Genomic DNA, 23,777 nt, shown 5'->3' on the forward strand with positions numbered 1-23,777 from the left:
AGTTAGAGCTCCTGAGGCAGTCCCCTGAGTCCCATCTGTGGTCCCACACCAGCCTGGGGGTGGCAGCATTACTTGGTTGACTGTGGATTTGAACCACGTCTTCCGTGTGGTCATTTGTTCAAATGCTTTGCCTGGGAGCTCGTGTGGGCCTGGATCCAGAGGGAGGCATAAAGTCTGTCTGCAAAGCCTCGCCTCCCTTCGGGCAGCCCATGGGTGGCCTGAGCCTGCTGGACTGCTAGAGCACACCCAGCCCTCTCTGCCTGGCTGACAACTCTCTCCAAGCTCCCCTTTTGCCTTCAGGATAAAGTCTGCAGCCTTCCTCGTAGGGCTCCACCTGCTCCTCACACCTTGGCCACAGGCCTCTTCCTTCTACCCCTACCCCACGCCAGCCCCCACGCCTTCTATGCGCTGACCTTCTCTCCTGGACACCCCAGTGCCTTTGTTTGTGCCTGCCAGCGAGTCCAGCCCCTTTGTCCACCGAAAAACCCTGCCGATCCTGAGGCTCAGGTGGAACGCCCGCCAGTGAAGGGTCTGAGCGTGGGAAGAACCAAAGGGGCACTCAGACGGAGGGGAAGGTGAGCGAAGCTGTCTGCACTGGAGCGTCCAGCTCTATCTCAGCTAAGGACAATGTGTCAAGAGCTGCCATCTGTCAATGGCCCTGGGTATATGGCCCCACAAGAAACCCATGTGGAGAAGGAAGAGGTAACTGGGGTGGGGGGACCCAGTCATTTCTGAGTCTTGGGGCCAGAAATCCTGTCCTTGAGGTCAAGGACAGGGAGGGGGCTGGACTTAGTCTCCACTCTCAGTGGAAAATGCCTCCCCACACCTCCGGCCTGGCAATTTCCAAGTCACTCTTCCAGTGTGGCTTGCAGCAGATAGCTAGTTGTCCCCCACTATGTATTACTTCATTTGTATACAATTGTAGAATGATGGTCTGGTCACACGGCCAGCCAGCTAATCTTCCCAGCCTCCATTCACCTAGGTGTGGTCACATGACTGAATTCTGGTCCATGGGATACAAGCAGAGGTGAAATGCACTTTCCATGCCATGTTGTCATGGAGAAGTAGCAAGCCGACCCCCTTCTTTTTTGGCCAGGGCATGGCAGGATTGGTGGAGGCCGGAGCAGCATCCTGGACCACAAGATAGGAACTGTGTGGTGGTGGAGAGGACAGAGTCACAAGCTGGAAGGAGTCTCAGCAGAGCTACCATATGAGCTTGCACTTCTATGAGAGCAGAAATGAGCCTCTGGTTTTTTTTTTTTTTTTTTTTTTTTTGAGACGGAGTCTCACTCTGTCGCCAGGCTGGCGTGCAGTGGTGCAATCTTGGCTCAGTGCAACCTCCACCTTCCGGGTTCAAGCGATTCTCCTGCCTGAGACTCCCAACTAGCTGGGACTACAGGTGTGCACCACCATGCCCAGCTAATTTTTGTATTTTTAGTAGAGATGGGGTTTCACCATGTTGCCCAGGATGGTCTTGAACTCCTGACCTCGTGATCCGCCCACCTCAGCCTCCCAAAGTGTGGGGATTACAAGCGTGAGCCACCGCGCCCGGCCAAGCCTCTGTTGTTTCAAGGCCACTGCTGTTTCAGGTCAGTTTTAGGAGCCGGTCGAGTGAAGTGCCTGAGAGCCAGTTCTCCTTGGGTTCAATCCCAAGCACCCATAGTTCCTGGGGGTATGACCTCGCCAAGCCACTTAACGTGTCTGTAACTCAGGTTATTCAACTAGAAAATGTGAGTAGTAAAAATACCCATCACCAGCTGTTGTGAGAATCAAATTAGTGAATTCTACATGAAGTGTGTGGATTTGCACATAGCTTTGCATTTGGGAGCAGTAACTATTACTGCAGCTGAACCTTGAGTCTGTGCGGAACACAGGCCCACCTTAAACACCACCTTAAATACCACCTCTCCCTAGGGTGGCCCTGAGCAGGCCCGTGTTGAGCTACTTCCCAGAGCCCCACCCAAGACCTTCGCCGAGCTGAGCCGAACAGAAACTAATATTCCTCACAGAAATACAACCGAGAGGTTAGATAATTGTTTTGTCCACAGTGGACGATTACAGCTGAAGGGTACTTGTGGCCCAAGGAGTGTATTTTTAAAAAAGCAATGTGACTCTTTAAGGCTGTCACTCTTTATACGTGAATGACGGGAACAAGAGTGTCTTCCTCATTATCGACTTCCTGTATTAAATTGTGTGAAATAATCTCCCGTGGGTTGATTTGTATAGACTTCATTCATGTATTTTTTCCTGATAACAAAACGAGAAAAAAAGTCAGCAAATGTGTATACTTCCTAAATATTCTTTCTTTTTTTTGAAAAGGCACACAAACTTTTTATTAGTGTGTTATCCCCAAAATACAGAATACAGTTCACATCTAATGAGCCCCCCTAGAATGACCCATCTCAACCACTCCTCGGCGGCGAGGGTCATTTGATAATTACACTGCAGGTAGATGAGGGACTTACACCAGTAACAGTTGGGGACATAGGAAAATTAAATCTCCATGGGTGTGACTGTACACTTTGTTCACCCCATTTGATTTGTCAGATCATTCTTTTCTTTTTTTAGAGACAAAGTCTTGCTCTGTCATCCAGGGTAGAGTGCAGTGGTGTGATCATAGCTCACTGCAGCCTCTAGCTCCTGGGCTCAGGGCGATCCTCCTGCCTCAGCCTCCCCAGTAGCTGGGATTTCAACCATGCTCCAACCATGCCTGGCTTTTCAGATCATTCTTTTTTTTTTTTTTTTTTTTTGAGACGGAGTTTTGCTCTTGTTGCCCAGGCTGGAGTGCAATGGCACAATCTCGGCTCCCTGCAAACTCTACCTCCCGGGTTCAAGCAATTCTCCTGCCTCAGCCTCCCAAGTAGCTGGGATTACAGGCATATGCCACTGTACCCAGCTAATTTTTGTATTTTTAGTAGAGATGGGGTTTCACCATGTTGGCCAGTCTGGTCTCGAACTCCTGACCTCGTAATCTGCCCACCTCGGCTCCCAAAGTGCTGGGATTACAGGTGTGAGCCACTGCGCCCGGCCCTCAGATCATTCTTAATGCTCCTTTTTAGGCCCTCAGCAGAAGTGATGATAACAGATGGACCAACCAGCAACCAGACATCTGATTGGAGAAAATATTCCTGGGCCCCTCCTGAGTTTAAGCCAAGAGCTTGATAAATAAGTAAATAAATATTGTGTTTTTCAGTTGCAAGTTCACCTATTTAGTTGCATTTGACATCTTCCTGTAGCTGGAACTCTGAACTCTTGGGGTCCTGTCTATAACCAAGAGACTCCAGGCTTTTTGGGGGCAGCCCAGGGAGCCCCTCTCTCTGCCTGGAAAGCCATCCCTGAGTAGGTAATGCCATCCTCCTCCTGGGTCTCAGCCATGAAGCCTCCTCCAGGAAGCCTTCCTGACTCCCCCAGCAGACTCAGTGTTCTTCTCTGGGGCTTTCTGGTGTGGAAAAGCCCCATGCACCCTGTGTGGACAGCAGTGACCACACAGGTCACTGTCATTGGGTTGGGTCTGTCAACCCAAGCCAGCCCACTTGAGGTCCACAGTGTCCAGATGAGGACCACCAGGCCGGGGTGTTTCCCCTCCTGGCCCCTCCTTGTCCTCAACCTCCACAGCCCTGCAGTCCCTCCACCAGGTCCCCCACCTGGCCCTGGTCCCACCCAGCACTCACTGCAAACGCTGCTCCTTGGCCAGGCTGAGGTTGCTGCTGTCCAGAGCTCTGCGCAGGTCACGCTGCTGCCGGCGCTGCTGCCGCTCAAACAGCAGGGCGGCGCGGGCCCCCTGAATCCTCCGCCGGTCCCAGTCCAGGTCTCGCTGGTGCTTTTCTTCCTGGAGCCTCTGGAAGGAAAAGAGGCAGCTCACCACTGCCTTTCCCCAGAGCCAAAGAGCCCCAGGGGATTGTCTAGGGGGCCTGGCTTCTCATTCTACAGATGGGGAAACCAAGGCTCAGAGGAGGGGCAGGTAGGTGACCAATGTCATGCAGGAAGCCAGAGGAGACCCCCAGCCTGCCCTCATTCCACGTGGCCCGCTGTCCTCCCCCATCAGGAGGTGCTGGCTGTCCTCCTTCTCCTGAAGACACAGAAGGGACTCAATTCCTACCACAGCCTCCACTCCCGGCTGCCGGGCTCCCAGGTGCAGGCCGGGCCCAGAGTCTCCCTCCTCAGGTCCTCAGGGGGCTCCCTGGCTCGGTCAGCAGTCAGATGCCACCTCCAAGAGCCATGGCCAGCTGTCCCACAACTGAATGCAGATCACCTGGGCAGCTTCCAGAACATGCACACACCATAGCCTCACCCGGTGACAAGAAGCTCATGGTCCCAGAGGGGCACCCCGACCCCTGAGTTGCTGTGTTTCAGCTCATTCCTCACTGCCCTCCTCACTGTGAAAACTCCGGGGCCTTGGAAGAGGACGCTGGATTTGTGTGGAGGGAGGGGCACTTGCCCACGTGTTGTCAGCTTTGTTAGGGCTGAAGACGGGTCCCCTTTGCCCACTTTTGCCATTTTTAGGGCAGAGCCTCCTCCCACCAAATAAGCAAGGATAAGTGTCCGGTGAGTGGCACGGGGGTCTGGGCGGCCCCATCCTGGGACTGAGGGCAGGCTGGTGGGCTTTGCCACCCACGAGGCAAGTCACCTGCTCTCACGAACCTCAGTGTCCCCCGCTGTAAAGCCAGGCTGCTGTCAGGAGCCCGGGGTCATCACAAGAGCTGCTTGGTGGCAAACAGGGAATGGCATGGGAAACAGTCAGCCGGGCTAAGAGCAAAGCAGACAGCCCAGCTGTTTGCTGCGAGATTCCAGCCTTCCCAGTTACCTCCACGCACAGAAGGGGATGGAGGCAAGGACCCAGAAAGGAAGGGGCAGTATTTCTGAGTGGGGAGGTTTTTCCCCCTTTGTGCTTTTCTGTCTTCTTAATTTTCTTTTTTTTTTTTTTTTTTTTTTTGTTGAGACGGAGTCTCGCTCTGTCGCCCAGGCTGGAGTGCAGTGGCCGGATCTCAGCTCACTGCAAGCTCCGCCTCCCGGGTTTACGCCATTCTCCTGCCTCAGCCTCCCGTGTAGCTGGGACTACAGGCGCCCGCCACCTCACCCGGCTAGTTTTTTGTATTTTTAGTAGAGACGGGGTTTCACCGTGTTAGCCAGGATGGTCTCGATCTCCTGACCTCGTGATCCGCCCGTCTCGGCCTCCCAAAGTGCTGGGATTACAGGCTTGAGCCACCGCGCCCGGCGTCTTCTTAATTTTCTATAAAAAATGAAAACTAGACAGCAATGCTGCTTTCAGGATGGCTGATCTTCTGTGCCAGACAGTCGAGGCGGAGCTGCGTCCTGAAGCACAGAGCAGGGCCCTGGACCCCAATTCCAGCCCCGGCACCCTTTCCACCTTAGACTACATCCTGAACCTCACACCTGCGGCCTGCGCAGGTCCCGGCCCTACTGCAGCCTCCCACACACATGCACCTCTGGCCTGCAGGGAAGCAGGTGGGCGAGCTGCCGCCCCGACTCCTCATGCCCTGGTCCACACCACTGCCACTGTCCCTCCTCCTCCCCAGACCCACCAAATCAGAAGCTCACACCAACTATGCACCTGCCAGCCCAGCCTGGCCTCTCCCACTCACTCTGCAGGTTTGAGGCCCTCTCCAGACCTCTCCAGCCAGGATTCTCAGTGGTTTCAGCATACACAGACAGCCCTCTCCTGTCCCCAGCTGCTCAGTTCTCTCGCCTCCTCTCCGAAGACCTAGTCCCGGCTTCACCTTCTCACCCGCTGGGCACACCCTACCAGTGGGTCTCAAACCTGAGTGGGCATCAGAATCCCCTGGGGGCTTTTGAAATCACAGACTGCGGGCCCCACCCAGCCGATGCTGCAGGTCCGGAGACCCTCCCTTTGGGACCCTCCACCCTTCCCTTGTTATTACCAATAACGCTGCCCCCACAGTCTCACTGCTCTAACCCGCCTCTTCCACTCTCTCCAAGTCCCTGATTCCAATGATGATGCCCCCCGCGAAGTGTGACCTCCAGTCCGCTGGCCGCCACTTTTCCAATCTCTCTCTGGCCCCCTGGTTAGTCTCATGGAAGACGCTCCCAGGCCGCTACCCTCGGTCCCCTGAGTTCTTCACTTGGTCAGGCAGGCAGTGACCACGATGAATCCGGCTAAGCATGGGTGGGGACACCCCGACAGCACTCTCTGGGGTCACTTCAAGGTTATGACTATGACCCCCCAGTGGGCCCTGGGCACTGTCCGACCAGCCTGTCCCCTTCCTCCAGACTGTTCCCTTTCCAGTTCTTCTAGATGACCATTTACATTAACTCCCCCCAACCCTGCTCACTTCCACTTCTAAAAGGTAGAAAATGACGGTCACTTCAGTGGTCCTGAGCCACAGTCCCCAGAACAAATCAATTTCAGGTCTCATTTCTGTTCACCCACAAGCTCCTGCCCTGACGCCCCTTCCCGTGACTCCAATGACGGCTCCAAACTCCCAGGCCACACCAAGCCCTCAGCTAGCACTCCATGTCCCTTGCTCTCTGCAGCCCAGGGACATGGCTCCAGCAAGTGTCTCCTCAGGCATCAATGCCCCCTCTACTGCATCACTCCGGTTGAATGACAAGCATGCTGTTATTTCTACAATCAAGACAAACAAAAACCTTCCCTTCACCCCACGGCCCCCACCAGCTCCCACTCCATTTCTCTGCACCCTTTATAGCAAACGCCTTGTAAGTGCTGTCTACACGTGCCATCTCCATTTGTTTCCTGCCTGTTCTCTCTTGAGCCCACTAGGCTGGAGGCCCCAGTCCTCTGCCAAATGTGCTCCTTCCTGACGGGGTCCCCGGTGACTGCCATGGTGCCGGATCCAGCGTTTAGCCTGCAGCCTGGCAGCAGCGTTTGACCCAGGGGTTCTCCTCTCCTTCCCTCCCAAACACCTTTCCTCACTTGGCCTCCAGGAAACCACGGCTTGCATCTGTCCACCTCCCTGGCGGCCCCTTCTCAGATTCCTTTGCTCTTTATAAATAGTGGTGGTGAGAAGAGGGGTTCTGAGTGGGGAGCAGGACTCAGTCCTCAGCTTTAAATACTCTCTGTAGTGCCGGGCATGGTGGCTTACGCCTGTAATCCCAGCACTTTGGGAGGCTGAGGTAGGAGGATTATTTGAGATCAGGAGTTTGAGACCAGCCTGGCCAACATGATGATACCCTACCTCTACTAAAAATATAAAAATCAGCTGGATGTGGTGGTGCATGCCTGTAATCCCAGTTACTGGGGAGGCTGAGGCAGGAGATTCACTTGAACTTGGGAGGCAGAGGTTGCAGTGGGCCAAGATTGCACAACTGCACTCCAGCCTGGGTGATAGAGTGAGACTCTGTCTCAAAATGCATGCATACATACTCTCTGTAGGTGACGACTCACATTTATGCCTCTGGCCCAGACCTTGTTCTGAGCCCTGTGTTACATATCCAGCTGCCTCCTGGGCTTTAATTGGAGGCTGTGGCAGAAAATACTACTTGTCTCCCAGTAACCATTTTCCATTCTTCCTTAGTAAAAGAATCACCAGCACTTCACTGCTTGGAATAAACACATTTCCTTGACTTTTTTAGAGTTAGGGGCAACCTTGTGACTAAGTGTTGTCCAGTGAAATGTAAGTGGAAATCTCCTTAGAGTGTTCTCCATTCCTCCTTCCTGGTAGCTGGACTATGCCTGTGATGGCTGGTGCTCGAGCAGCCATCGTCCACTAAGAAGTGAGAGCCAGGAGCCAAGGATAGCAGGACATCAGTCAATGACCACAGAGCTGCCATACTAGCCCTGAACTGTTTTCCTGAGGATTTACTTGCAAGAGAGAAAGTTCTATTTTGTTTAAGATGCTGTTATTTGTGGTTTTCTGCCACATTCAGGCAAATCTAATCCTAATAGATACAGATCTCTAATGAACTTTGCACACTTAATATATCCAAAATTGTAACTTTGATTTCCACCCCTCCCACCCCATCAACCTGCTCCTCCCACCATCTTCCCTATCTCTGGAAAAGCCAATTCCATCCGCCTAGTTGCTCAGGCCACAGGACCTGGAGTTGCCTTTAACTCCTCTCCTTCATACATCCCCACCCAAACATTCATCCGATATTGTCAACTGTACCTTCAACATAGATCCAGAATCTGACCATTGCTCAGCAACCCCACTGCCTGCCCCGTGGTCCCAGCCAGCATCGCCTCTCACTGTGAACACTGCAGAGGCCTTCCTGGAGATCTCCTTCCTTCCCCTTCAGCCCCTATAGTGTTCGCCCTCAATACAGGAGGATCATGCTGGGGGTCCTGTTCAACCTAAGTCAGATCCTGTCACTCCTCTGCCCAAAACCCTGCAGAGTTCCCCATCTCAGTCACAGAAGAGGCCAAAGTCCTCCCCAGTGGCCTGCCAGGACATTGACACTCTGCCTCTGAGGCCTCAGCACCTGCCCCTCTCCTCACTCCACTCCAGCCACCAGGCTCCTCGCTCTTCTCTGAGCAGGTCCGGCAGGGTCCTGCCTCAAGGCCTGTGCCCTTGCAGCTCGCCCTGCCCAGTCACCCTTTTCCCAGGCAGACACATGGCTCCCTCCCTACCCTCTTTTGGGTCTTTGCTTCAGTGTCTTCCCAGTCTACTGTTCTCTTTCTTGGCATGCCTACTCCTGATGCCACATCATATGGGTGTGAGACTATCTGGCTCTTGTCTTCCCCCCGATTAGAAGGGAAATTCCTTGAGGGCAGGTCCTAGGGCAGAGCACAAGGCCTGCTACAACTGCATTTGTGCCTGGAAGGCAGCTCTGCGGGCTCGGGAAAAGGGGCGGGGCAGCCACCAGCTTCTCCTGGACTTGCTGCTTCTGGACGAGGCGGATCTGCTCCAGCTGCTCCTGCGTCATGCCCTTCCAGCGGTCGGGGACCACACGGTGGGGCCCGAAGGAGCTGGCTGCCTGCTGCGGGTTCTCGGAGAGCAGGTCCCCACGCAGCAGGTTGGTGATCTCAGTCAAGTTGTCCTCTTGTTCTTGCTTTTTCTCTCGCTTTTTCCTTTCCACTGACTCAATGGCCTAAGCAGGTGAAGACATTAAAGAAGATGGTCCGAGTGACCCCAGGGGTATTCTGACACCCAGGCCAGCAAACCTCACTGGGGGCCCTTGAGGGGAGGATATGCTAAGGGCAGCAGGAGTTCGGTGGAGGGGAGACTTGTCAGGCACGGATGCGGGAGGGTCCTTGAACCCCTGGCTGTCTGCACACTGCTGGGCGGGTGGGCTGGACTCGGGGGATCACCACCTGTTGGGTGTGTGCATAAGAGCTCTGGGTCTTGCACGAACTTGCCAAGGCAGGGAGCTCTCTCCTTGGATTAGGCCGCCACCCCACATGGGCCTGGCCCCAACCAAGGCACAGCTCTGTGCCCCTGGCAACCCTTGGACATCTGTGGGCTGCAAAGAACACTCAACAGAGTGATTTACAACAGTGGTGACTTCTAAATGGTAGAAAATGCACTGTCACTTCAGTGGTCCTGAGCCGCAGTGCCCAGTACAAAGCAATTCCAGGTCTCATTTCTGTTTGATTCCCTGGGGGGTTTCTGGCTGGGTGACCTGCACCAAGTCACCTCCCCTCTCTGGGCTGCAGTCATTTCTCTGTAAAGTCGGAAGATGGCTTTTAGGAGATATGTACTTGGGATAACAGTTGTCCTCAGTAACACACGGACAGGGCAGTTTGCAAGGAGCTGGCATTCCACAGGTGCTCACCGGAGGCCAGCTTGATGGAGTCACACAGCACACACTTTGTAGCTAGACAGGCCCAACTTCAAATACTGGACTTGCCACTGAGTACTCCCTAAGAAAGTCAGCTCATCCTTCCAAGCCTCCTTTTTTTTTTTTTTTTTTTGAGATGGAGTCTCGCTCTGTCAGAGTGCAGTGACGCAATCTCAACTCACTGCAACCTCCACCTGCCACGTTCAAGTGATTCTCCTACCTCAGCCTCCCGAGTAGGTGGGATTACAGGCCTCTGCCACAACGCCCAGATGATTTTTTGTATTTTTAGTAGAGACGGGGTTTCACCATGTTGGCCAGGCTGGTCTCAAACTCCTGACCTCGTGATTTGCCCATCTCGGCCTCCCAAAGTGCTGGGATTACAAGCATGAGCCACTGTGCCCAGTCTCTTTCTGTTTTTTAAGACAGGGTTTCACTCTGTTGCCCAGGCTGGAGTGTAGTGGTGCACTCACAGCTCACTGCAGCCTCCACCTCCCAGGCTTGAGTGATTCTCCTACCTCAGTGTCTCAAACAGCTGGGACTATAGGGCCGTGCCACCACACCCGACTAATTAGAAAAAAGAATTTTAGAGACAAAGTCCCACTGTATTGCCCGGTCTAGTCATGAACTCCTGAGCTCAAGTGATCCTCTTGCCTCAGCTTCCCAAAGCGTTGAGATTACATACATGAGCCACCATGCCTGGGCCTGAGCCTGTTTCTTTGTCAGTTAAGTGGGATTAACCATGCCTCTGTGGGAGGGCTGTTGAACACAGTGACTACTAAGAGCAGCTAATTGTTGCTAAAATTAAAAATAATAGTCAACCAGGTGGATCACCTGAGGTCAGGAGTTCAAGACCAGTGTGACCAACATGGTGAAACCCCATCTCTAGTAAAAATACAAAAAAAAAAAAAAAAATTAGTCAGGTGTGGTGGAGTGTACCTGTAATCCCAGCTACTTAGGAGGCTGAGGCAGGAGAATCACTTGAACCTGGGAGGCAGATGTTGCAGTGAGCTGAGACGGCACCACTGCACTCCAGCCTGGGCGACAGAGTGAGACTTGGTCTCTAATAATAATAACAATAATAATAATGACCATCATCTGCTGAGTCCTGATTATGTGCCAAACTGTCCTGACCTGTCACGTGCATTACCATGTGAGTCCTCGCAGCCACCTTACTAGCAGGTGTGATGGCCAATACTGCTGACCATTCGCTATCAACAGTGTTCTTCCTGGGCACGGGGCAGAACTACGTGTCCTGCCCACTTAGAGTGAGCGTGGCCATGTGGCTTGCTTTCATTAGTGAAATGTGAGCAGGGGCAGCAGTACTGCTCCTGGGAGGATGCCTGGGGGGACTAGCCACATTCCTTCCCTCCTGTGCTGCCAGGATCCTCCAGCTGGCAGTCACTCAGTCCCAGGGCCTGGGCTCCAAAGTGAGGATGCCGAGGAGCAGGCCTCACAGCCAGTCCACGGTGGGCAGGGAGCATGCATGGAACACCAACTTTCTGTTTAAGCCACTGAGACTGGTGGGTGCTTCTTACCCCAGCAAAAGGGTAAGCACATTCTCACTGACACAGAAGGGCGTTATCGCTTCCTCATTCTGCAGATGATCAAACCGAGGCAGTGGGTGGCCTGCCCAAGGCTGCAGGGCAGAGCGTGGTCTCGCACCCGTGTGGTCAGGCTCCAGAGCCTGTGTGTCAGACCCTGATGCCACAACTGACACACGACGCCTCTCTGACGAAGTGAGCCCCAGCCCAAGAACTGGAGGCCCTCAGTGTGTCCTTCCTGTTGAACTGGACCGGCCTTCTTGGGCTTTTCTTTTGAGGATAGTTATCCAGAACCTTGTACTAATATCCCAGGTTAATCAAAAAGCCCAGTTCTAGTTAGGAACAGAGCTGCAGAAGCCGGAGGGCGGCTCTCCCCAGTGCAGGAGTGTTTGTGATGGCGCTGCCTCGCGGCATCCACATGAGGAGCTGGGGGCTGAGAATACCAGGCAGGCTGTAGACGCCCATTCAACATCTTCTAGAATACAGGAATGAATCAACTGATGAAGGAGACAATAGGGTTTAGCAAAAGCTAACCCAAAGCCCAGCAGGAAGGGCTCCATAAACACTGGTTGAACTGATGAATGAATGAATGAATTATCATCATCATCATCATCATCATCGCTTCCATAAACGAATGAGCGGATCACCAGCCAACAGTGGACTAATTGTCAAGGGTCGCATCCTGCCATTCACTTGCAGTGGGGACTGGAGCGAACAGACCCCCGTCTTTGGGCGCCCTCTGTAAAATGAAGGGCAGGGATGGATGATCTGTAAGACCTTTGCAGCTCACTGGGTGGTGAGCTCGGACTTCAGGTGTCTTGCTTTGCCCTTTGGTCCTCCCCAGCACCCAGTTGGCTCTCCTCATTCCTCTCCCCTGTGTTGAAAACTCACATTCTCTGGTGTCTGGTCCAGCCTCTCTAGGATTTTTGACTGCCTGCCCCCACCAGGAGGACAGTTTTGAGCTTGTATCTCCAATATATTTAGTTCACAGTGTGGTACTACTATATTTTAATGACAGCACATGCTTATAACTACATATGAACATAGAAATCAAAAGCGATGAGGTTAAAAATAATATGAAGCAGGGCTCTGGTATCTGCTCTCCCACAGATCCTGCACAGCCTTCTTTGGGGACCATAGTTCTAGTTGACAAGCGAACCTGATCAACGAACCCAGGCAAAGTCCCCACCCACCAGATAATAGAATTGCATTTGAAAAAAAAACCTTGGCCGGGCGCAGTGGCTCAAGCCTGTAATCCCAGCACTTTGGGAGGCCGAGACGGGCGGATCACGAGGTCGGGAGATCGAGACCATCCTGGTTAACACGGTGAAACCCCGTCCCTACTAAAAAATACAAAAAACTAGCCGGGCGAGGTGGCGGGCGCCTGTAGTCCCAGCTACTCGGGAGGCTGAGGCAGGAGAATGGCGTGAACCCGGGAGGCGGAGCTTGCAGTGAGCTGAGATCCGGCCACTGCACTCCAGCCTGGGCGACAGAGCAAGACTCCGTCTCAAAAAAAAAAAAAAAAAAAAAAGAAAAGAAAACCTTGTCAGGGGAGGGAGAGATACCGGGATGAGCTCTAATTTCCAAAAGGAAAAGAGGGCCAGATGTGGTAATCCCAGCACTTTGCGAGGCTGAGGCGGGAGGATCGCTTGGGCTCAGGAGTTTGAGACCAGCCTGGGCAACATGGCAAAACCCTGTCTCTACAAAAATATACAAAAATTAGCCGGGCACGGTGGCGCGTGCCTGTAGTCCTGGCTACTTGGATGGCTGAGGTGGGGGGATCACCTGAGCCTGGGAGGTCGAGGCTGCAGCGAGCCGTGATCGTGCCACTACACTTCAGCCTGGGCGATGGAGTGAGACCCCGTCTCAAAAATAAAAAAACCCAAAGAAACAAAAAGAAGAACCTACTTCAGCAACTTCAGCATCAGATTGGAGGGGAGGGGAGTGTGTGGGAGGAGGGGAGGGGAGTGTGTGGGAGGAGGGGAGGCAGAGTTTAGAGGGGAGGCAGGAGCTCTCAGGAGGCCCCATTGTCCGAGCTCATCATGATCTTCATCATCCCCGCCAATGGTGAGCAGCCCAGTAGCTGTTCTCGGTAAAGGGGAAGTCTGAGAGGTGGGAAGAACGGAAACCAGCACCAGCCATTGGAGCAGAGCTAGGTGGTAACAGTCTAGGGTAATGTCACCATCCTTATGTTACAGTAGAAGAAACTGAGGTGTAGAAAGGTGAGCTGACTTCCCCAGGTTACATGGCTAGTTTGGCGGGTTTCCCTCCAAGATTCAGAGCTAAGGGACAGGACTGGGTCTCATCCTTCTCCATAATCAGGCATAATCAGGCAGCCCATCAGGGTCTCTGTCAGGGCTGGTGATGTGAGCAGGGAAGCAGGCAGAGACTGGGATCCCAGGGAGGCCAGAGAGCCTTGGGAAGCCGTAGTGGGCTCATCCTCCCCTCCGGTCATCGAGCCCGGGGTCTCGGAGTACGTATACCTGGCTCTTGTTGAAGTCTTTCACAGATGCACAAACCGCCTTTCTGGTGGTGCCTTCCAGCTTCTGTAGGTGCTTGGCTGCCTCATCAAACTGCAGCCTTGTCTCTGTGTAGAGGGCCTCTGAAAGGAAGCAAGAAGCAATCAGACCAACCTGGCCACGGGAGCGCCTTCCCTCTGACATGTGGCCTTTCATGCCTTTGCCTCCTACCACGTCCTTACCCATGACAGGAACAATAACGAAAGGACCTGCCTCTGAGGCTGTGGGAGAGTCAAGCTCCCAGAGGAGTGCTAGTGATCACCACTATGCTGGGGTCCTGGGACAGGCTGGTGGTGTGCCCCTTGCTGTCCTGCTCTATCCGGAGGCAGCTACATCCTTACAGTGGGCAAGAGGTACTCTACAGCCCCAGGAAATGACGTTTGAGACCTGCAGGACAAACAAAGTGGGTTGGGAGCAGATGCAGAGGTTTTGGGAAAGAATTCAGTGGAATCCAGAAGTGAAAGAACAAGAAACCCCACAGGACTCTACGGAGGAAGTGGGGCCAGATGACAGATATTGTGGGGTGACAGGAGGACTTGGTTAGGCCAGTGAGGAAGAGAAAGAGGAAGAGGAGGAGGTGAAGGGGTCAAGGTAGAAGGTCCAAACAGAAAAATGTGAAGATTTGGAGTCAAAGAGAGCAGGCTCACATCCCAGCTCAGATATTTCCTAGCTGTTAACCTCAACTATTACTTAGCCTCGCTGAGCCTGTGTCCATACCTGTGAAGCAGGACACACTTCCTTCGCAGAATTATTATTATTATTATTATTTGAGACGGAGTCTCGCTGCGTCGCCCAGGCTGGAGTGCAGTGGCGCATCTCAGCTCACTGCAACCTTTGCCTCCTGGGTTCCAGCGATTCTCCTGCCTCAGCCTCCGGGGTAGCTGGGATTACAGGTGTGCACCACCACGCCCAGTTCATCTTGTATTTTTGGTAGAGACAGGGTTTCACCATGTTGGTCAGGCTGCTCTTGAACTCCTGACCTCAGGTGATCCGCCTGCCTTGGCCTCCCAAAGTGTTGGGATTCCAGGCGTGAGCTACTGCGCCTGGCTTGCAGAACTATTAGGTTAAAAAAAAGTCATCGATCAGGTTTCTTCATTCAAGTATTTGTGCCCTGTGGGTCTCCTCACTGCCTCCAGAAACAAAGACCAAACTCTCATCTTCGATTCTGGCCTCTGAACAGTCAGTCAGCCTCACCTCTCACCGTCCATTTGTTCATTCATCCATTTAACATAGAGCCATGGAGAGCCGAGCATGGGGGTCCCACTTTGCTGGGCACAGGATACATAATGGGGAGTAAGACAGAAAGGGCTTTTCCTGCCTTCCTGGAACTTGCTGCCTAGGAGAGGAGACATCAACCAACACAGGAATCCAGAATAAATGTATTAATGCCAACTGTAGCAGTGACAGGGAGGCAAGGACGGAGAGACCAAGAGGAAACATGCTGGGGGTGCCTGGCTGAGGCGGCTGAGGTTAGGGAGGAGGGTAGGGGATTGCTCCTCTGGGAGCAAATGCCGGTCGAGACCTGGAGGACGAAAGAAGTGGGTTGGGAGCAGGTGCAGAGGTTCTGGGCTGGGAAAGGATACAGTGGAATCCAGAAGTGAAAAAGGAAGGTGGCAGGAACACAGCAAGCAGAGGGGGCGGAGTCGACAGTGGAGAGGTGGGCAGGGCCCAGCATGCAGAGCCCGTGGGCTGCAGGAGGATTCTGCATCTCTTTCCAAGTGCTTGGGAAGCCATTAGTGGGCTTGAAGCTGGGATCGACGGGGTAGGGTGATGCTGTCCAACCCCGCATTTTTGTTTTTCTTTTTTTGAGACGAGTTTTGCTCTTGCTGCCCTGACTGGAGTGCAGTGGCAGAGTCTCGGCTCACTGCAACCTCCACCTCCCGGGTTCAAGTGATTCTCCTGCCTCAGCCTGCCAAGCAGCTGGGATTATAGGCACATGCCACCACACCTAGCTAATTTTTGTATTTTTAGTAGAGACAGGGTTTCACCATGTTGGCCAGGCTTGTCTCAAACTCCTGACCTCAGATGATCCGCCCACCTTGGCCTCCCAAAGTGCTGGGATTACAGGCATGAGCCATCGTACCTGGCTGAACCCCACATTGTTTAAAAGTATCCCTGACTGCTGTGTTGGGAATGGATCAGAGAGGGGCAAGAAAGGCAGTGGAGGCCATCAGAAAGATCTCGGCAGAGGTCTGTCCAGCTGAGGTGGTGGCTTGCATCACAAGGGTGACAGCAGGGATGAAGACAAGCGGACAGTTCAAAATATATGCAGGAGGTAGAAGGGACAAGAGTTAGAGATGGCCTGGAGACGGAGGCGGGTCATGGATGATTCCCTAGACTTCTGGTTTAAGGGCAAGACGTACCAGTGAGTGGGAGGAGAAAGATGGACAAAGCAGCAGATGCAGAAGAGGATCTAGGGCTGCTTTCCAATATGTTGTGAGGGGTCCCGTGAGATGTCAAGGAGACCACCGAAGAACCAAGCACACAGCTGAAACAAAGCCTTTTGGCCAGAGGTGGAAATGTAGACCACTTGGGAGATGGATGAACCATACAACATGTCAATGATCAAGGCTATGGAGAAAAATAAAGCAAGGGGATAGGGAATGTGGGGTGGGAAGAGGGTACAGGGTTTAAAATAGGGGGTCGGGGAGGCCTCACCGATAAGACAGCATTTTAGCACAGCCCTGGAGGAGGACAGTGGTGATCCCTACAGATATCTGGGGAAAGACATTTATTTTCTTTTTTTTTTTTTTTGAGACGGAGTCTTGCTCTGTGCCCCAGGCTGGAGTGCAGTGGCGCGATCTCGGCTCACTGCAAGCTCCGCCCCCCGGGTTCACCCCATTCTCCTGCCTCAGCCTCCCAAGTAGCTGGGACTACAGGCGCCCACCACCACGCCTGGCTAGTTTTTTGTATTTTTTTAGTAGAGACGGGGTTTCACAATGTTAGCCAGGATGGTCTCGATCTCCTGACCTTGTGATCCGCCCGCCTCGGCCTCCCAAAGTGCTGGGATTACAGGCTTGAGCCACCGCGCCCGGCCAGGGAAAGACATTTCTAAGCAGAGGGAACAGCACATGCAAAAGCTCCAAGACGGAAGTGAGCCTGATGCACTCATGTCTGAAAACAGCAAGATAGTGTGGAAAGAATGGAGTGAGAGGGCATCATAGCAGGAGATAAGGCCAGACTGTGAAGGCATTATAGGTCCCTGAAAAAAATCGTTTACTCTGAGTGCAATGGGGAGCTACTGTAGGATAAGGGGAGAGACCCAAAGAGCAGCGGAGAGATGCCTTTTGTTGGTTTGTTTGTTTGATACAGAGTCTTGCTCTGTCGCCAGGCTGGAGTGCAGTGGCGCAATCTTGGCTCACTGCAAGCTCTGCCTCCCGGGTTCATCTGCCTCAGCTTCCCGAGTAGCTGGGACTACAGGTGACCACTACCAGGTCCGGCTAATTTTTTGTATTTTTAGTAGAGATGGAGTTTCACCATGTTAGCCAGGATGGTCTCTATCTCCTGACCTCATGATCCGCCTGTCTCGGCCTCCCAAAGTGCTGGGATTACAGGCATGAGCCACTGCGCCCAGCCTTTTTTTTTTTGAGACAGGGTCTCACTCTGTTGCCCAGGCTGGAGGGCGGGGGCACAATCAGGGCTTACTGCAGCCTTGACCTTCCAGGCTCAGTGATCCTCCTGCCTCAGCCTCCTGAGTAGCTGGGACTACATGGGCATGACACCATGCCCAGCTAACTTTTTAATTTTTTGTAGAGATGAGGTCTCACTTTGTTGCCCGGGCTAGCCTTGATCTCTTGGCTTCAAGTGATCTTTCCTCCTCGGCCTCCCAAACTGCTGAGATTGCAGGCGTGAGCCACTGCGCCCAGCCCAGAGATGCTGATAGCCTTAGTTCAGAACGGGAATGTTGGAGAGGGGGGAAAGTAGCTGAAAAATGGAGAGAAAAGAAGGAGTCAAGATTACCTGGGCTGGGGCCCAGGCAGCTAGAAGAAAGGATCTGTCACGGATGTGGGTAGAAGGTCAGGTCTGCGGAGAAGAACAGAGTTATTGGACTTGTGCTGATCTTGCCAAGTGCATTAGACATCCAAGAGAAGTTAGATGGATTTATGAGTCTGGATTCAGGGAAGAGTCCAGGCCGGAGGTATAAACCTGAGAAATGATGGCCTATAGGTGGCATTTAAAGCCATGAGACCAGACAAGATCACTCAGGGGCGAGTTTAGCTGGTAGAGGAGAGCACTGGTGTGAACAACATCCAGAGGTTGAGCAGAGGAGAAACCAACAAAGGACCTGGGTGGGAAGGGAACTAAGAGTGGTGTTCTGAAAGCTGAATTGTATGCGGATTTCGAGGAGGAGGAGGAGATCGACTGTGTGCTGTGCTGGTGTTAGGTCAAGATGAAGATCGAAAACTGACCTTGGATCGGGTGACACGGAGGTCACTGGTGAGGTTGGCCAGGGCAGTTCCAGTGGAGCAGGGAGGGCATAAATCTGGTAGGAGTGGGTTCAGAGAGAATGGGAGAAGAGGATCTGGGGAGACATCACTCATGGAGAGTAGACTGGGAAAGAAGAGGCTGGGAGGAGGATGAGCCGAGCAAGGAGATTGCAAACTCACAAGCAGAGAGGAGGGGCTCAAGAAGGCCAAGTGTGTTCCTCTCTGTGCCCGGTCCCTGTTTTGTCTTCCTCATTGCTCCTCACTATTTCATCGCCCGCTGACACACCCCAAGAGAGCAGGGATGTTGCCATCTTCCTTACCAGGTCTTCCCAGCACAGAGGTGGCTGGGAGGATCAGTGCTGCTCGAGTGCAGGCATGAAGAGGAGCTGGGAGAGCAGAATGCTACTGACCTCAGTGAGGATGCATTGGGCTTTCTGCAGTTCCCTCAGTGAGAGGCTGTTTCAGGCCTTGCAGCCTTTACCCAAGAGGTTCCCTGGACTTGGGGAGGCCTGGTGAGGGCATGTGACCACCATGCCTGCAACTACACCCCAAAGTCCCCCGTAGGAACTTCTACCACAGCACCCAAGAGACAGGAAGACCTGCATCTTTCCATTCATCTTCCCAGCAGACTGGGAGGGCAAGGACCGAGTGTGAGTTACACACCAGCATCCATCTAGGACCCCACCAGCACACCAGCATCCACCTAGGACCCCAACACAGCAAGTGTTTCCTGCATGACTGAGGCATGATTCGAGACGTTTCCCTCCTGGAGGGCAGGCTCTGACTTTTCTTTCCCCACAGGGCGAAAGCAGCATGTGGCTGTGCACATTAGTAGGACTTTTAAAAAAATCCCACAAAAACTGTAGGGTTGCTTAAAACAACAACAACAACAAGAAAAAAAAAAAAACAGAAAAACTGTAGCGATGGTTTGTTGAAGACAGCGTTGAGACAAGCTTGTCTCTTCTGTTTCATTACCTGCGCATTTTTGTTCAGCACGGGTGTTCTTCCATTCCCTTTGCTGCTGCAAAGACCATTCTCTGTTTTGTTCCTCTTGGAATTTCTTCCTCTCGTGGAAGTTTAAATCCTCTCCCATGAATTTCTGCATTCCTGATATCGTATTCCGAATATCATTATCTGACTGCCGGGCTGGAAGATCTTTCTTAAGGGCTAGGGGGTCAGACAGATCAAATTCACGGCGAGTTTCTGGCTTCTGAAAGCTCTGCTGGAAGTCACTGATAGCCTTACAGAGATTTTTCCTATCCCTCTTTATCCGGTTTTCCAATATACACATGATTTTGTCATTTTGCCTCATTTCAGCAGCTGGAAGAGATATAGTACATCCATAAGCTTAGGATTCAGTGGAAAAAAATAAATTTGAATCCATTTTATTTTTTATTATTTACTTTTTTAGAGATAGGGCCTCATTATGTTGCCTGGGCTGGTCTCCTGGCCTCCAGTGATCTTTCTGCCTCAGCCTCCTGAGTCGCTGGGATTACAGAAGTGAGCCACTGAACCCAGCCCATGAATCTACTTTAAAAAGTATTTTTTTCAGTGATTGCAAAAGTAATACAACCCTCCAAAAAAGTAAGACAGCCATTAAAGGATTAGTATCTTGAATATACAAAGAGTACCTACAAATCAATTTAAAAAAACCCAAAAACCCAACCCAATAAATGGGTAAAGTGTAGGAACAGCCAGGCAAATCACTATAAAGAAATCTGAGGCCGGGTGTGGTGGCTCACGCCTGTAATCCCAGCACTTTGGGAAGCCAAGGTGGGTGGATCACCTGAGGTTGGGAGCTCGAGACCAGCCTGCCCAACATGGTGAAACCCCGTCTCTGCTAAAAATACAAAATTAGCTGGGCGTGGTGGTGGGCACCTATAGTCCCAGCTACTTGGGAGGCTGAGGCAAAAGAATCACTTGAACCTGGGAGGTGGAGGTTGCTGTGAGCCAAGATCACACCACTGCACTCCAACCTGGGTGACAGAATGAGACTCTGTCCCCCCTCCAAAAAAAAAAAATAAACAAAAAAAATAAAACCAGGTAACCAATACACTTATGAAAGGATGATCACCCATACAAGTTGGGAAACATCCAATGAATTGAAGGCAAAATATTTAAAATGCTAACAATGGCACATATTAGTATGGATGTGGGGAAACAAGATCTCTCATTTGCGGCTGGGCACGGTGGCTCACGCCTGTAATCCCAGCACTTTGAGAGGCTGAGGCAGGCGGATCACAAGGTCAAGAGATCGAGCTCATCCTGGCCAACATGATGAAATCCCATCTCTACTAAAAATACAAAAATTAGCTGGGCATGGTGGCGCACGCCTGTAGTCACCACTACTCGGGAGGCTGAGGCAGGAGAATCACTTGAACCTGGGAGGCGGAGACTGCAGTGAGCCGAGATCGGTCCACTGAACTCCAGCCTGGCGACACAGCGAGACTCCATCTCAAAAAACAAAAAAAAACCCCAAAAACCTCTCATTTACTGCTTGTAGGAGTGTAACTTGGTACACTTACAACAAAACAATTTTGCAATATCCCATAAAACTACCTTTGACCCATCAATTCCACTTCTAGGTATCCCTGTCACATGTGCTAGGGACACAATTCATGGACAGTCATCGCAGTAGTGTCCACAGTGACAAAACAACTGAAAAAAAAATCTAAACCAGCCATCAGTATGGGAATGGATGAAGAAACTGTAGTTAATTCATATAACAAAATGTCATAAAACAATTAAAATGAATACTCTCTAAATGTGTATCATGGATTAATTTCAAAAATACAAACCTGAATGAAAGAAAAACATATTGCAAATGGATCTATTCAATAGGATACCATTTACGTAAATTTTAAAAACACATAAAAATGGCCGGGCGCAGTGGCTCACGCCTGTAATTCCAGCACTTTGGGAGGCCAAGGCGGGCGGATCACAAGGTCAGGAGATCGAGACCATCCTGGCTAACACAGTGAAACCCCGTCTCTGCTAAAAATACAAAAAATTAGCCGGGCGTGGTGGCGGGGCGCCTGTAGTCCCAGCTACTCAGGAGGCTGAGGCAGGAGAATGGTGTGAACCCGGGAGGCGGAGCTTGCAGTGAGCCGAGATAGCACCACTGCACTGCAGCCTGGGCCACAGAGCGAGACTCCGTCTCAAAAAAAAAAAAAAAAAAACACACATAAAAACAATTTTATGTTGTTGTGAATACATACATAAACAGTGCAAGCATAAAAGTGTGTGGGGGCTGGGCCTGGTGGCTCATGCCTGTAATTCCAACACCTTGGGAGGCAGAGGCGGGATCACCTGAGGTCAGGAGTTCGAGACCAGCCTGGCCAACATGGTGAAACCTCATCTCTACTAAAAATACAAAAATCAGCCCAGCATGGTGGTGTGCACCTATAATCCCAGCTACTCAGGAGGCTGAGACAGGAGAATCGCTTGAACCCAGGAGGCAGAGGTTGTGGTGAGCTAAGATGGCGCCACAGCACTCCAGCCTGGACAACAGAGCAAGACTCTGTCTTAAAAAAAAAAAAAAAAAAAAAAGCATGGGAATGATAAACACTTCTGAGGAGAAAGGAAGGGAAAATTAAGAGGTGGGGGGGTGTTGCTATATAAAAAACACAATTCTCAAAAAACACTCAAGATACCTGAAGCCAATTTGGCAAAATGTTAATATCTAGTCTGGTGGTGGGTTCCTATCACATGGTTTTTGTAAGATTGAATTACCTCATAACTAAAAATATTAATAAAAAAGATAAAATGTTTGGAACATACAGAACAGTATAAAGGAGAAAATAAAGTTTACTCATAATTCTATCCCTCCAACATTACCACTGCTAACATTTTGGCATATTTCCTTTCTGTCTTCTTCTAAGCATATTTTAAAATATTTCAAAAACATAATAGCCCATTGTATGTACAATTTTGTATCCTGCTTTTTTTCTATTATAAAAATCTTTATGGTGTTTAAAAACACTGAAATTTCTTTTTTTTTTTTTTCAATTTATTTTTTGTAGAGATGGGGTCTTGCTTTGTTGCACAGGCATGTCTGGAGCTACTGGTCTCAAGTGATCCTCTAGTTTTAGCCTCTCAAAGTGTGAAATTTCAATAATTGTTGAAATTGTTGGACATGATAGGGGAAAAGGAGTTCTATTTGAAGTGGAATAATAATACCTTGATTTGAATCATGTCTATCTCTGAGTCAGCTTGAGGGTGTGAGCGTGGACATATGTGTTGTCTGGTATAAACAGCTGTCCCCCATAGAGGGTCTTAAACTTTTGAGCAGAGAAAGTGAGTGTGTGTTTAAGGCTTTTCCTACCCAGTTTTTTAAGAAAATGGAGGAAAACATACATTTATCGTTAAAATCGATTTACTATAATCCACATTCGAATTCAATAGCTGTTTTTATTTTAAGAGAAGAAGAATCAGTGCATTAAGTTAACTGAGCACCAGGAATTGTGAAATTTAAAAAGAGGAAGAGTGTGAAAATGCCAACTTTTTATATATGTGAAGAAATGAAGGCTGGGCACAGTGGCCCATGCCTGAAGCTCCAGCACTTTGGGAGACTGATGTGGGAGGATCACTCGCACACAGGAGTTCCAGACCAGCCTGGGCAACATAGTGAGACCCTATTTCCATTAAAAAAAAAAAAAAGGCGGGGTTGGGGTGGGCGGTGTGGAAGACTGGAGTCTAAAGGCACACAATCCTAAACCAACAGATAAGCATTCAAGAAATGCTCACCAAAGGTTTCGTGTCTAGCTTTTTCAGTAGCTTCTTTTATCTTCTGGTCATGAACTTGAACATCCCAGGCTTCAGTGTCTCCCTATAAATGGAAAAACAGGGGAGAAGGGTTAGAGCCAGATAATTTTATTCAGTAATAACAATCCCACTTATTATTTTTAATCTCTGCCCCACTGTACACAAGTTGTAGAAAATCTGGCTCAGGGGAAGAGAACCGCTGGTGACTCCAGGCGAGCTCGAGACGGAGCATTATTGGGCCTGCTAAGGTCTCTTACAGCTTTGGCAAGGTCAAAGCATCGAATTCTTCCTCCTCTCAACCTCCTTCTCCCCCTGCAAAACCCGGTGCCGTTTGCAGCCTCCTGGCTCAGATGTTTCATCCTAGAACTCATCTCCTCTCCCCCTCCACGCCGCCCCTCGCCCGCATCTGCCGCTCTAACCCCGTCCCGGCCCCTGCCCTTTCACCCCAATGATCCTGTTTCTGGCGTTGAAGATCCGCTTCTGCCTGCACAGCTCCGCGTGCCTCCTCTTGGCCAGGCTGGCGTCCTGCCGCAAGTCCTTGGGCAGCGCCACCGCCATGGTCTGGGAACCCACGGAAAGCCTAAGGGGTTTTTAGAACACGCAGGATCAGAACAGACGACGAAAATAAGCAAGCTGTAGCGGAGGGGAGGTTGGCTCTCTGGGTCGGGCCGGAGAAAGACAAGCCTACAGCACTGTTTTCCGTCGGGCTCCCAGCTACGCCTCCGAGGTGCAGATGCTCCCGCTCCCTCAGAAATGTCAACAACTCGTTGCTAAGGAACGACTCCGCGCTCCCCGCGCCTCGCTCT

General features: G+C 51.4%; 1 protein-coding gene across 2 annotated transcripts; it reads right to left on the bottom strand.

Moving 5' to 3' along the window:
- Nucleotides 1-2,014: 2,014 nt before the first annotated feature.
- On the bottom strand, nucleotides 2,015-23,735 carry RIBC2 (RIB43A domain with coiled-coils 2). Of its 2 annotated transcripts, XM_045363456.3 has the most exons (7): nucleotides 23,416-23,735; nucleotides 22,954-23,035; nucleotides 19,183-19,527; nucleotides 13,745-13,863; nucleotides 8,803-9,030; nucleotides 3,672-3,838; nucleotides 2,015-2,247 (listed from the first exon to the last, which is right to left on the bottom strand). In XM_045363456.3, the coding sequence occupies exons 1-7, from the start codon at nucleotides 23,527-23,529 to the stop codon at nucleotides 2,169-2,171; spliced, it is 1,134 nt and encodes a 377-aa protein (XP_045219391.2). In that variant the 5' UTR covers nucleotides 23,530-23,735; the 3' UTR covers nucleotides 2,015-2,168. The 2 variants fall into 2 exon arrangements, with proteins under 2 accessions (XP_045219391.2, XP_073859657.1); XM_074003556.1 differs by lacking the exon at nucleotides 8,803-9,030.
- Between the last annotated feature and the right edge of the window lie 42 nt (nucleotides 23,736-23,777).

This window comes from Macaca fascicularis, chromosome 10 (assembly GCF_037993035.2).
Source record: "Macaca fascicularis isolate 582-1 chromosome 10, T2T-MFA8v1.1".
Classification (NCBI taxonomy): Eukaryota; Metazoa; Chordata; class Mammalia; order Primates; family Cercopithecidae; genus Macaca; species Macaca fascicularis.

What these genes read in the sequence shown, in the direction of transcription:
- RIBC2 (XM_045363456.3), bottom strand. Translation starts at nt 23,529, where the DNA reads ATGGCGGTGGCGCTGCCCAAGGACTTGCGGCAGGACGCCAGCCTGGCC. An exon ending in TGCTGAACAAAAATGCGCAG is followed by an intron (nt 13,864 to 19,182) that starts GTAATGAAACAG and finishes GCTTCCTTTCAG; the next exon opens with AGGCCCTCTACACAGAGACA. An exon ending in AGCAAGTCCAGGAGAAGCTG is followed by an intron (nt 3,839 to 8,802) that starts GTGGCTGCCCCG and finishes TTTTCCTTCCAG; the next exon opens with AGGCTCCAGGAAGAAAAGCA.